At 45.2% G+C, this 13,952-nt stretch overlaps 1 protein-coding gene across 4 annotated transcripts in view; it reads left to right on the forward strand.

Moving 5' to 3' along the window:
• TTC28 (tetratricopeptide repeat domain 28) overlaps positions 1–13,952 on the forward strand; it is a 167,366-nt gene that overhangs the window by 38,851 nt on the left and 114,563 nt on the right. Inside the window, exon 1 of one of the 4 annotated variants that reach the window (XM_066978784.1) lies at positions 11,628–11,930. The exons of the other annotated variants lie outside the window; for them this stretch is intronic. Within the exon in view, the coding sequence (XP_066834885.1) occupies positions 11,904–11,930 (27 nt within the window). The 5' untranslated portion in view covers positions 11,628–11,903. Of the gene's footprint in view, positions 1–11,627; positions 11,931–13,952 lie in introns of those variants that run through there. 4 annotated transcript variants of the gene reach the window in all.

The raw sequence follows: 13,952 nt of genomic DNA on the forward strand, positions 1-13,952 counted from the left end.
GTTCTGAATACATGTTCTGTGATGTAGCATGCTGGCCTGTCCATTTTACAGCAAAACTAATTGCATCTTGACATGGTCACTGGCTATTTAGGTTCTTATTTTGATGAGTTCTTCTAAGCTTATGGTGAAAAGTAGTGAAGTTACATAAAAACACATCAGAAACACTTCATCATGATGGTGAATGCAGTAGACTACACCTAGATTTACTCATCCGATAGAAATATTCCTTCTGGAAAGAATGGGCTCTGTGAGAGTTGGGATGCACTGCACCCCGTAGGGTTAGGCAGGTTTGCTTGCTGTAGACACTGTGAAAATGTCTGGGCTGACAGTAGTGTCAGTAATGAGGACAGTATGAGTTAAACCTCCATTTGGGTATACTTCTCCAGCAGCAAGAATTTTATGTATAGACCCTCAGAGTGCAAGCTGTCCCTGCTCCAGCGATTTCAGCGGTGCTGTGTAGTTTTATAGCACATCAAGATTGTTTCTTACTTATAAAATTATCTCAGACGTGACAATGAAGTTATTTTTAACATAACTGTAGCCTAAAGAAATAACTGCTCTTTGAACATCCATCTAAAGATTTATCTGATTTTTTTCTTTGAGAGCTTGTTGGCTATCTATCTGTAGAAACTCTGTCACTGTACAGAAGGTAAGTTTATTCCTTTCTTCCTTTCTCGTAGTGCTGTAGCATAGAAAAGGGCTGCTGTATAGCTTCGACACTCTATGGTTTGGTGAAAAGATGATACTGAATATGGATGAATTGTGTCACATATCTTATTCATGTATTCCCAACTGAAAATGTGAACAGACGCAAATGAAATTCCTCTTCCACATTTTACAAGAAAGTTCAGCAGTAGAACTGTCTGTCATTGTAAATCAGTAGGAGAACACTCCTTAGAGAGTTATAAGTGCTGTTTCTGACTGTTACAGGATCTTTTCTTGAAAATCTCAGGGCTCAGGAGTAAGATAGGAGTTGTAACATACTTCCATTTCCACTGTGTAGAAGAGAATTTTTGAATTGACAAAACAGATCCTTTACAATACAATAGTTTTATTATGTAGCCTTGTTAGAGGAAAATAAAAAAGAATTTTAAGTTGTGTTGCATTTCTCTGAAGTTCTGTGTCCTGAAAGGCAGGATGAACTATGCAGCATCACAAAACTCTGTAACTTCCTCCCCCTGTAAGCTCCAGAAAAGGTATTTGTTAAAGCAGTTTGTGTTGGACTTCGTACGCCTAGGAAATTGACCATATCTTAGGCAATATTTGACGTACATAGCCATGAGATAGGTTGCTTCGCAAACTGTTTGGCCCTGTCTGCTTCAGACTTCTTTGTCCTTTCCCTCAGTGGCAAACACTTTGAAAATATTTCTTCAGGAAGCCTTATTGAAACATCTACCCACAAAAGAGATGGTCTCTGAGTAGGTTGAGGCTTGATACTTAATTTTCTTCAGCAGCATATAAAAGGCTGAACTTGGTGGAGCTCTAGTGAAGAAATACAATTTTGTTTGACCTTGCCTCTTGTGGCTCCTGGTAAATTAGATGGTTCATTTCACTATGCAGCTAGTTGAGTTTTTTAAAGGAAATTAATTACTGCAGTTATTCTTTCTCCACCCACCTTTATTTTCGTGACTATTCTCTTTAAATGATCCCTTCATTTTCCTTTCTAGCTTTTCATAATTCATGACCTTATTAAAACTTCCGCTGTTCTAAAACACTGATTAGTGAACACAGTATTTTTGCGGTTCTGTAATGTCACTTCTTTTTGTATAATTATCTTTGTCTTGCTCAGTAACGTGCTAAGATTCTTCCTACTAGCAAAGGAATTCCCCAAGTTCATTCTTCTTTCCTATAGTGTTCTGTTTTTCCCTCGTCTCCCAAGGTGTGTTAGCATTGCACAATATTTGCGGTTATATGCTGGCAATTTGGCTCATTTAATTCATTTTGTTTTTCAGTTTCTTCTTGTCATTTTCAGATATGTCTGGAATGCACCCCTTTGGGAGCAGTGTCTATGCAAGCATATGATTTCAAACTATAATTAAAAATGTTCACACTTGGAACATGGCTAGGGGTTGGGTAGTTGTTTTCATTCTTCTAGAATATTTGTGGATCTGTATTTCTACAGTGCTGGTGTTTCTTTGAAGGTACAACAGCTGTCTGCTTTCCTGTTTTGTGTTTTTTCATATTCAGGCACAGAGTTCCTTCATTTTTACACAAACCCTTTTTTAAATCTCTTCCTCTTCTAGCAAATGTTTGTCTCAGAACTGTAGTCCAAGCATCATCATACAGTGAAGAGTAAGATGATTATCAATCTCACTACTCTCTGCATATAAACAAACTTAAGTTGCAGCTGGGTTCTCTGGAAAGAATTAACACAAATATGCTTAAGTTGTGCTACAAGAAGCAGGCAAAGGGGGTTCATTAGGATCGTGGGAAATAAAAGCAATAATTTATATCACTTGTTGATCAACAGAAGAATAACAGCAGAAAGTTGACTTATGCAAAAGAGATCATGGCTTCTCTAAACTCTAAAGCTTACCTTTTTTTTATTAATTTTTTTTTTACCTTTTTTTGTCAACCTTGAAGATGAAATTGTTGCGTCTTTGGTAACTGAAGACCTATTCATTCTTAGATATGCAAGGCAGCAGGATAGGGTTATATTGCAGCTGGACTAATGTGACCTTGTCCATAGAAGAAGTTCCCCTGCCTCTTTTAATTTTCCTCTCTACTTTATTATTTCCTCATGGATGACTTTATGCTAATTTGTTCATACATAATCTCTGTACACTGATCATTTCAAAAATTGTGGTTTTTCTGAACTTCCATCTGGCAAAGACAAAAAGTATATACTGTTGTTTTCTCCATGGTAGATGCTAGAGCAGCCCAGAATCATGACATGAAGATATCTTAATTTAAAGGGGCTTCATTAAGTGTCGTATTTGTTGAATGCAAAAATGCAATCAAAATACAATTTATTTTTAGTACAGGGCAGGATAACAGGCACATATGATGTAAATTGTAGTGGAGGAAAAACAAACTCGGGACATGAATTAATTTATTGAAGTAACATCTAACTTGAATGTGCCCTGACTGGTAAGCACTAAGTGCCATAAATAAAAGAAGGTCATAGCCATTACCCGCTTTGTCTAACTCTGCCATGGGGTCACATTGCATCATGTGCTGTATACCCTCAGAAGCACGGACTCCGAATCTTCTGAATCGGTTGGCAAACTCTGTTTTTATTCAGGTTACGACAGCATTTTAGGTAGAACGTGCTGTAATCTGTGTGGGTTTACATGTATCCCATTTTCTGCTATTCAGCTGTTCATTGTAAAGCTGTCATGTGCCGTCACTGGATAGGACTGAAGTTTTCATGACTTTATTTATGATTTAAGCAGAAGTGGTATCCCTCCAGGCACTGCCTAGGGATGAGCCTACTGTTTATGCGTGACACCTGTATTCCTGTGATTCCTATTGTTTGTGCGACATCCGTGTTCCTGTGATTCGGGCAGTGCTGCCAGCAGGTCCCCCCGCTCAGCGCTGGTGAGGCCGCGCCTGCAGTGCTGGGACCAGCCCTGGGCTCCCCTGTACAAGAGGTGGGCATATTGCACAGAGGCCAGCGAAGGGCCGTGACGATGAGGGAGGGGCCGGAACATCTCTCCTGTGAGAGAGGGCTGAGAGAGCTGGGACTCCTCCGCCCGGGCAAGAGAAGGTTCAGGGGGATCTCGTCAGTGTCAAAAAATGCGTGAAGGGAAGGTGCAAAGAGGAACAAGCCAGGCTCTTTTCAGTGGTGCTCAGTGCCAGGACAAGAGGCAACGGGAATGAGCTGAGACACAGGAGGTTCCCTCTGGCATCAGGAAGCCCTTTTTCTCTGAAAGGGCGACTAAGCACTGGCGCAAGTTGCCCAGAGAGGTTGTGGAGTCTCCGTCTGCGGAGATACTCAAAAGTTGCCTGGGACATATTCCTGGGCACGTGGCTGTTGATAGCCCTGCTTGAGCAGGCGTTGGAGCAGATGAGCTCCAGAGGTGTCTTCCACCCTCAGCCATTCGGTGATTCTGTGGTTTATTGCTTGTCGACAAACTGGAGCCTCCAGGGTTCCCACAAAGTGATCCAGGTGCTAAAGGAGAGTATGCTTTTCCGGTTTAGCCGTGTCTGTTTTCATTCTAAAATTTGTATTTTTCAATAAACGGTAATGGTTTAAACTGCTGATGGCTAAAATGCACGTCCTGCAGTATGGTTGGGGTTGCCTGGCAACGAGAGAGAGCAGCTTCTGCGTGCAGGAACAAAACCGTCCTCTCTGAAACCACGAGCACGTGAAATGGGAGCGTTTCCTCACAGAACTGCAGCATTTGGGAACAATTCCGGGAGGTGTAAGGGAATATTGTGAATATTGGAACATGGAACGAAATTGTGGTTGTCTTTGAATTCAGCTACTTAAATTCAAAAATGTTTGTTTCTAAATTCCCCGTGCGTGAGGTCTTCCTCTCCTCGACCTGACCGCACTTCCTGTGAATCCGCTGATCGGATCCTTGCTGACGGCCGCACAGCGCTGTTGCCAGCCCTCTGGGTCCATCAGCACTGGCTGAGGCGGCACTGCGCAGCGCCGTGAAGCACAGGCGCGTGGACACGCCACAGCTGTGCACAGGCAGGCAAACATGCCCATGCGTTCGCCTGGTCTCTTGCTCTGACGTGCTTGTTTTCTTTCCTTCCCATGTGTGCTCTTCCCCCCTGTCTATTCCTCCTCCTCCTCCTTCCCCCTGCCCTGCAGCCCCTTTGGCGAACTAGAGCGTAAGTTGAAATTTTTCTTTGGTGTTTTTATTTATTTAATCACCTTAATTTGTACAAAAGGAGAATCCCATAAAACTTAACTTCATGGGGACAGGACGCTTCTGCTTTTCCAGTGCAGGGAAGCTACTCCTGCCTGTGTCCACTCTGGAACAGCACTGCAGGTTAAACCGGAAGCCTCATCTGAATGAGGTCAAGCGGTATTTGTAAAGCTTTTGATCAAATTAGCAGTGTTGCTAAAGAAACAGCAAATTTCCTTGACATCTGTTTTTTATTACCATTCTCCTCCTCGTAGGTGTTTATTTTTTCTTTTCTGTGCTCAAAGCCACTTGACAGCTAGAATCCAGGTCTCCTAGAATCAGGGTCTGCAGCTTGCAGGTGTCAGGAAAAAAACCCTGAAGTCAGCAAGGTGTTTACAAGAATCTCGGTTTTAAGGGCAGAAGCGCAAAAGCTCTTAACACTGGCTAGTTCTTTTCACCTGCAATTTGGTCAGATGGCCCATGTGTCTCCAGCATTAGGAAACAGGCACTCAGGAAACGTGAGGGAAGAGGAACCTAAACTGATTACAAGTCTTAAAGCATCCTAATAAATAATGATATGAGGTGAGAAAGCAGTTCAAAGGTTTAAGGGAAAACAGTTGTTTTTATGACAATGTTTATAAACAACATTTCCGTCAGCTTATGTTCTAAGGAAAAAGATGAGCAAGGAAAAAGGTGGAGTGAGATGGTCCTGCTGGGATGAATGTAAAGTCTGGGCTCCCTGGATTTTGTCCTTGCTTAGAAAGAATCTAAATGCTACAACTTGAGTCATGAAATTTACTTCTTTGATATTAACTACTTGGCTGGAATTACAGCAATGACTTAGTGTGAATCCACTTCAGTTACTGGGTGTTGGCATGTGTAAGGCCATCCTGCCCTAGTTTTCATCAATACCTTTTGAGTATGTCCAGATAATGCTTTCCTTCCTCTAACGTCCCTTCCTGGCTCTCTGTGTAGTGTTGTGGATTCTTTAGAAAAAGTACTATTATGAAAGACTAGGAAGGTGCCTCTTGCACAATTTGTTTTATCGCTAATAAATAATATATGTCATGTAAAATAAGGCACGGTTTCAGTGCTCTGATGTAGAAGGGAGTTCTCCTCAACCTAAAGCTACGTTCTTTTGGAATCTGCAAAAACATCCTTGAGGAGGTGGTAACTTAGCCTTTCCTTTGTAAGATGCCAAACTCTGCATGCAATAGGTGATCAGGTGCCCTGTTGTTGTGATATGAAGCAAGTGCTAGATAGCTACAGGTGATTTATTTTGCTCCTTGAATTTCTCACTTGAGACAGCAGATGGTAATGGAAGTCAGCAAGGGAGGATTTGTAGAAGTCCTTTCTCCAAGAGAGGTCAGATAGCAAAGAGGATATATTTGGTAAATCTTTTGCCCCCCCCCCCCCCCCCAGGTATTACTTTGACCCACATCTTGATCAAATTATAGTTGTCTCCATAGCAGCAGTGCTTGTGCTTGCTGTGGAAAGAAGGAAGGGGAAGTCATAATTAAAAACAGGTCCCAAATGTGTGTGGGTTTTTTTTTCTGGTCAGAATCATACAATGACACAGCTGAAGCTTCTTTGGCCAGTAACAGTCACAATTAACAGATAAAAAGCAACCACCTTCCTTGGTAAGATACAGTTAAAATTTAGAATATATTCCCTACCCAATGAACTATAGAAATACATGTTTTTCCATGAGACTATCACATAAATATTTTACCAGCACATCATTACATTTAAATAATGCATCTCTTTTGATGAAAACAGCACTAGCCAGCAAATTTCTATTTGTGACTGAAACCTTCATCCTTAAGCTTCTTGATCTGGAATTTCCTCAGTAAATAATTAGCTTTTCCCATGCAAATAAAGATGGATTTGTCCCCCCGTATTTATTTCTGAATATTTTAAATTTCAGCATAAATGTGTGCTTCTGAAGAATCAGGGTGCCATACCATGTGAGTTTAGTTATTTCTCCATGTTTTGTTGCTCTTTGCCCTTGCTACAGATGAGTTTGAATGGTTATTCTGTTAATAAGAGGCTCACCCTGGTGTAGGCAGAACTCTTTCTAGTTCCTCGTGTGGAAACCTGTAAATTATTTGTTTTCTATATGCACAGTCTTTGTTGAGGTGTTGGGCACTGAGTGTGCTGGGCTTGCTTGGGATGGTGTTGATTTTCTTCATAGCAGATCATACAGTGCTTCGGTTTAGATCTGTGACCAAAATAGTGTTGATAACATACCAGTGTTTTAGCTATTGCTGAACCATAGCTACACAGCATCAAGGCCGCCTCTGTTTCTCAATCTGTGATAATGCTCGTTTCCTTGCAGCTTCTCTATCTATTATGTATAGATATGCATCCATAAATACGTACATTCACAACGGAGATGCCAGAAGAGTCTCTTGCTGTGCTGTGAAAGGAAAGATGATGAAACAGGGCAGTGTGCTGTTCTCTTTTCTGTGATACAAGGCATGGAATAGGGCTCTCATTTGTAGTTCTAAAAGGTGTCGTAAAGTGCGTAGTCCCGTTTGTTTCAGAAGGGATAAAAGGGATGGAGTTTTATCGCAAGACCTGGTCCATTAAAAGACAACTGCCTAATTCGGGGGCAGAAGCCCCAAATGAGGTGGAAAATAGACACATGCATTTGTGTATGGCCTTTAAGAATAAGTTGTGTTTTTTTTTAATGCATATACATGTCTTGTTCATTTCTGCACTGCAAGCAAATTTTTGGTGGGAGCTCTTGCTACCTCATCTGTTTCTGCTTGTCAGTGATCTGGGTTGGGCAAATAACGTTCTAAACTAGACCTACTTTATGAAGAAAATACTTTAAAAAGTGTGTCTAGAAGTCTGGGTGATGAGTAACAAGGAAAGAAACAGACCGTTCCATGTCCCTTGTTCCCTGTGACTAGCATGGAAGAGAGATCTGTGCAAAAGTCCATTCCCTACAGGCTCTAGTTCAGGTACCAGCACTTGAGAGGGGATTCTGTATCATAACAAGATTAGCCTTAATCTTGTATTGATATATTTGATCATTTCAGGGTACCAATGAATAACTTGTAATTAGTGACAGGCACCTGCAGCCCCCAGAAAATTCTGCTTGGGTGGCCAGCTCCCTCCCTTGCCCCTCCAGCTTAATGAATGCACTTGCCAGTAATAAATAGAATTCTGCAGACTTTTTCCTTATCTTTGGTTCATCCCAATTCTGCATCTCTTTAAACTAGGTCATGCTACAACTCTCTAATTAGCGTTAAGCAACCAGTTTTTCTCAGCTTCCTTCCTGTGGAAGGAAAATTCCAGTGGAATTTTCCAGATAAGATTAACCTTATTTCTCAAAGCCTTGTCCTTGGTTTTTAGCCTGGAATGTACCCCTGTGAAAAGAGCTTTTTCTGCCTGGCTAAACAAAGTGTTTTCCAAAGTGATTTGCAGTCTTTTGAAGAGCGTCAGCTGCTGAGATACAAACCCCAGGTAACCTAATAATGAAAATGATCCATGCTACTGCTATACGGTGTAGAACAATCAGTCAATCTTTATTATCAAAAGAACAGGGCCAAATGCTATAGGCCAGTAGCAAAATGCAATAGAAACAAAATGTAGATGGACCAAAAGCAGATAAAGAAAGCATGATGTGCAAAAATGTAAAAATGTTGTAGAAGCTTGTATTGCTTTCCCAGCCTACTGTATTCTTGTGCTTTTCTGTGCACTCTCTGTCATATGTACTATGATAATGCTAACTGACCCCAGCACCTTCAGTTGAAGTTCATTACATCTTTCTTATATAAAGAAAGTAATTGGAGACTGAGACCAAAGCACCTTTAGTGTGGAGGTTGGAAATAAATTTTGCTTGTCAGTTGCATAAGAATTTGCCATAAATTAATGTCTAAACATGAGTTAGCACTTACTGATTTCTGGTACTCTAGAGAAGTGAGATTCTTTTCAGAGCTCCAGTACAGTTATTGCTACGCTTTGAGTTGCCTTCTTACTAATTTCTAGGCATCTCCAAGTCTAGGAGGAGTTTCTGAAATACTTTTTCTCTGTTGTAGTCCACACTTGTTTGGCAGCTGTAGTAGCTCAGATCAAGCGTGGTGTATCTGTCTTCAAACAAATGCAAGATGCGGTATGTGTGTTCAGTGTGCTGGTTTGGGGCAGGCTATGTGATGGAAACAGAATCATTGTAATGAATTGAAAGCCGCTTTAATAAATTTGTAAATAAAATGATTTTATTATGCTTCATGAATTTGCCTAGGGACCTGTCCATTAGGAGCCTGATCTACATCCCTCTTGCTGTGTTGGTGTCTTGCTAACTGCTAAAATGCAGGCATCTTTCAGACTTCGTAAGATCAAGTTGTTACTCTAAATCTTTATGAACCTGCTGAGTACTGTCTGACTTACCTGCTTGCTAAACTGTAGAATGACTCTCTGTAGAGTAGAATGAGTTGAATTCTCATACGCTTCAGTTAGTCTAACTTGCAGTCTGATCACCAAACCATCTGCAACAGGACTTTTTTCTGCTTGAGGTCTGTGGTTACTTCTTGGTGATGCAGTTCTCTTGACTAAAGGGAAGGTGAAGCAATGAGATTAGAACTCAGAAGTTAATAAAAACGAACGGTTGTGCAAGGAAGGAGATAGTACATCAAATAGTTATAGGCTCTTGAAACAGATTAATTTGAAGAAGACACTTTCATTTTTTCTTTGATTTGTAAGAATGACATCTAATATCAGATATTTCTTAATTACACACATATTTCTTCTAAGTTATTCAGCATCCTTAGGAGAAGAGGGACAGGTATTTGGTGCACTATACTGGACTGTCATCTCCACAGTCCCAATGTTATAAATGCCAGTAAATCAGGGAAAGGGAACAAAAGAAAAGTATTGGTGTAGTTAATCGTTTTACTAGCAGACTTTGTGCTAACCAGCCAAAATGCTGACTATTATTCACTTATGAATATCGGAAGGGATAAAATATCTTTATTCATTACTGATGTATGTTTGGAAGAGAAAACTCTGCTGATTCCAGAGGTATGGTCCATTCACTCAGAATGAATTCACAATACTGTTTCTTATGGAGAAGATATACAGAGCCTGTCCTAGGTTACTGACATATGAGGCACAGTCCTGTACAGGGAATGATGGCACATGGCTTTCTACACGCAAGCAGTATTTTGAGCCAAGGACGACAGGGAGGGGGAAGCTGATTGTTACTTTCCAGCCACTACACTGTTAATGAACTGAGAGGCGTTTAACTGTGATGGACCAACATTATCTTCCACTTTGTGTTCATATTCATGCACAACGTGTCCAATGATTGAGACTGAACTTTACAAAGCCCTAGTACTTGAGTTTTCTTGGCTTTGCCGATTACTGGAGAAAATGAATCAATTCACTTTGAAATGGACGTGAGAATTTCCTTCTGGTGATGGAGATGAAAGCTGCCAATGTAAGAGAATTATTTCAACATTTGCTGGCATTTGAATGGCTACATACTGAGCAGCTTCCAAGCTGGGAAGAGAAACAGACCTTTCTTTTTTTTTTAAAAAAAACACATAGTGTTTTCTTTAATTTTAAAGAATTCAGATAACTCTGACTTTGAAAGAGTGAATAATGTTTACTATTTCCTTCAGATACCAGGCATTTATAGTGCCTTTATTCTGGATATGTTCTATGGCTTTGAAAATAGTGTCAACAGTATTTTTTTTTTCTAAAGCAGGTAAAAAATATAGCTGAAATGCCAATCACTGGAGGAGTAAGAATTCAGATTAAGAGTCAACCAGCTTGCTCCCTTCTGTGACAAGTTTGTATGCACAGCTCCTGCTTTCCTTCCTGGTAATTATCTTTACTCAGGAGGAATTTCAGAAACCTCCTGTTGATCATGTCAAAACAATACATTTTGCAATCTGTTCATGAATTAAATTAAGCTTCTTCCTGACAGCATCAATGGTAACTGACGCGGTCTGATTCTGAGCGCTTACTTTCTTTACTGAAATATTAATTTTGCCATTTATAGAACTCTTCAGAAGTGTCAGAGGGGCTACGGCCTCCTTCAGCTGGGCGATGCAGGAGGCGAGCGGGCTCTGGCCTCCGGCCCCCGAGCCGCCTGCCTGGGGCCGCCCCCCCCGCTCCTGGCTCCTGCCGGCTTCCGGCAGCTCTCGGGCCGGCGACTGCGGGAGCCAGAGGTCGGCGTCCGCGTGCCCGAGGGCTCCTGTTCGAACAGGGCCCTGACAGCGCTGGGGTCGTTCCGAGCTTAGGGCCGGGTTTGCCCCCTCTGCGCTGAGCGCCGTGCTGCAGTTCTGCAGGGGCTGGGAGCGCAGCCTTTGTTTTGGAGCCGTCCGAGCCGCGCGTCTCCTGCCCCGGCCGGGAGGGAGGCGGGGCGCAGCCCTGCGGTTTGCCTCTGCCCTCGGCGGTTCCGTGAAGCTGTGCTCCCAGCGGCGGGGGCTCCGGCGCTCCGAGCCCAGCGCTCTGGCGGCGGGTCGGTGCCGCGCTGCCCCCCCCCGCCCGTCCGCCGCAGCCCCCTGCTGCCGGCACCCGCGGGGCAGGGCGCGGAGCCGCGGGGGATGGCCGCGGGGTGACCGCCGCCTCTGTCGCTTTCGTTTGTCGTCGCCTCCTTTCCCGAGAATTCCAGGTTCCAGAAATAATTCCGCGGCAGCCTCCAGCTAATTCCCGAGTGTAATTACCGGAGCAACTCCGCGGCCGTGCGCGGGCCCGGGCCGCGGCGCCGCCCCGTGGGAGGGGGGCGGCGGGGGCGGGCCCGGGGGGCGGGGCGGGGGGGCTCCGCCGTCGCCCGCGCCCCTCTCCGCCCCCGTGCGCGGCGGGGCCGTGGGCGGCGCCGGGCCGGGGTCTGGCCCCACACGCGGCGCTGGGCGGCTGCGCCCGGGCGCTGCGGGTCCGCGCGGGCCGCGGGCGTGAGCGGTGCCGGCGGGGCCGGCCGAGGAGAGCCCCGCTCCCATGGCCCGCGCGGCGGGGCCGGCTCCTCTCCCGCGGGCGGCGCGGGCCGGGCGGCGGGGCCGGGCAGCATGAGCGGGGGCTGCGGCCCCGCTGCGCTCGCCGCCGGCGCCCGAGCGCGACCTTGATGCTCTCCGTCCCCGCTCTACAAATATGATGAAATGGCAGCCCCGGAAGAAGGTGGGTGGCGAAGCGGCTCCCCTGGGGGTGCCCCGCGACGGAGCCGGCCCCGGGATCGGCGCCGGCCCCGGTACCGGCTGGGCCGCGCTCCCCCGTGCCCCTGCCCCTGCCCCTGCCCGCCGGCTGCCGCCGCCCCGCCCCGCCCCGGGGCCGCCGCCCCGGGCCCGCTCGCCCCGCGCCCGCGGAGCGCCCCGCGCGGGCCGTTCCCTAATATGGCTTCCTCGCGGCGGGGCCGGGCAGCGGCCGTGCCACGGCGCGGGTGGCGCTCCGGGAGGGGCCGCCCCGCTGCGCTGCGCTCCGAGCGGCGCCGTCGGTGCGGGCGGCGGGTGGGACGGGGCTGCTCGCGGCGGGCCGGGCCGCAGCGCCACGGCGGCTCGGTGCGGAGCGGGACGCTTTCTCTAGCGCGCTTGGCAGCGCTTTTTATTGACGTTCCCTTAAGGGGAAATCTCGCAGACTGAGTGTGCTGTGCTGCTCCTCCTCAGCAGTGACCCCCTGCTCCCGGCGGCTGTGGGCCGTTACACGTTTTCTGGCGTGGTTTTTTGTTTGTTTGTTCGGAAAAACCTGCTCGAACCAGCAGGGCTCCTTCTTTCTTTGTAGCGTGATGTGTGATGCTGTGTTTTACATCAGGGAAGAAATAGAAATCATATGTGAAATGCGTGAGAGCGTCCCTCGCTCTGAGCGGTAGACGCTGCGATAAGCGGTGCTCCAGAGAGTCCCGACCGGAGGGTGCACTGCCGCCGCATCTCCAAGGAACCTGGCAAGCGTAGTGTCGCTGATCCCTCGTCTCTTCTCAGCTTTTCTGAAGCTGTTCCTTTAATCGTTCTCGAGCAGGCAATTAGTTACAGCGAGAGGAGTTCTTATTTCAAGTCGTTGTATCTTCAGCAGAATAAAGAGACGATGGGCAAGCTCCATGGGAGTTTCTGTATGTTTTCCAAGCTTCTCTGTGTCTTCTTTCAAATTCGTTTTAAGATGTCTACAAGCTATGGATTTTTAAATGTCTGTTTTTACTATTTTCAACTGAATGTGCAGTCACTCCTGTGGTTATGGCCATGGAAACCCCTCTAGGCCATGGTTACAGCAGTATCGGCTGAACCGCTGAAATATTATTCTTGGCTGCTGGCTGGACTCCTTGACTCTGGAAGATTCCGTTTCAAGTGTCAGGATTCACTCTGCAGCGCTGGCTCACCCGTTGTGCTTAAATCACAATGTCAGATGTTATTTTTTTTCCTCTGCATTATTGTTTGTGTCCAGATAACGTTGATTTTAGGCAACCCAGTTTGCTTGTGTGGAGGTTACTGGAGACAGCTTAATTCATCTCAACTATGAAACATCTTACTAGTCTGAGTAAAAACTGATTCCTATTCATGCCGTGATGTGATGGAAACTATGTTCGTGTTGGAATAGGTTCTGTTTTCAGCTGTAGTACTGTACCAATAAAATCTCGGCAGAGATTGAGTTTATTTTGTCGTTGTTGCCAGCATACTCACGTGAGTGTAGCCAGGATTTCTGCTGGCCTGGCCTGAGTGCCTTTGTAGTGTTGCAGTCATGTGCTTTACAGAGCAGTTTCAAGAAAATGACTCATACAAACCGCTCAGGAATGGCACTGCTGTTCCATTTGTTAATAGGGAGATCGATGCAGTTTTCACAGAACGAGAAGGCAAGTTTAGCAGCTAGTGTTCCTGTAGCCCTTGGTTGTTTATAGCTGCTGGTCATTTCTGGTTAACAGTTTTCCTGCCTTTCGCTGTTAAAATATCCCAAAATGAGAGCTGTAAACGTGAAAGCTGTGCATGTGTACTGCTGTACTAAATTAGGAGTCGTTTGTTTTATTAGGTTTGTACTCATGTTCTTTTGCTTCCCCCCCCTTATTTTGAAACGTTTAAGGTGTTTTGTTCATTGAGGAGTTATTGCTTTTACAACCATTAAACTGTGCAGCATAGGGATTGAATGCAGTTTATTCACCCTGCGTGTAAACCTAGATGAAATTCCTTTGTTTGGTGGTACTGATAACCAGCTGTCACCCGC

The sequence above is a fragment of the Anser cygnoides genome, chromosome 17 (genome assembly GCF_040182565.1).
Source record: "Anser cygnoides isolate HZ-2024a breed goose chromosome 17, Taihu_goose_T2T_genome, whole genome shotgun sequence".
In the NCBI taxonomy this organism is placed as follows: Eukaryota; Metazoa; Chordata; class Aves; order Anseriformes; family Anatidae; genus Anser; species Anser cygnoides.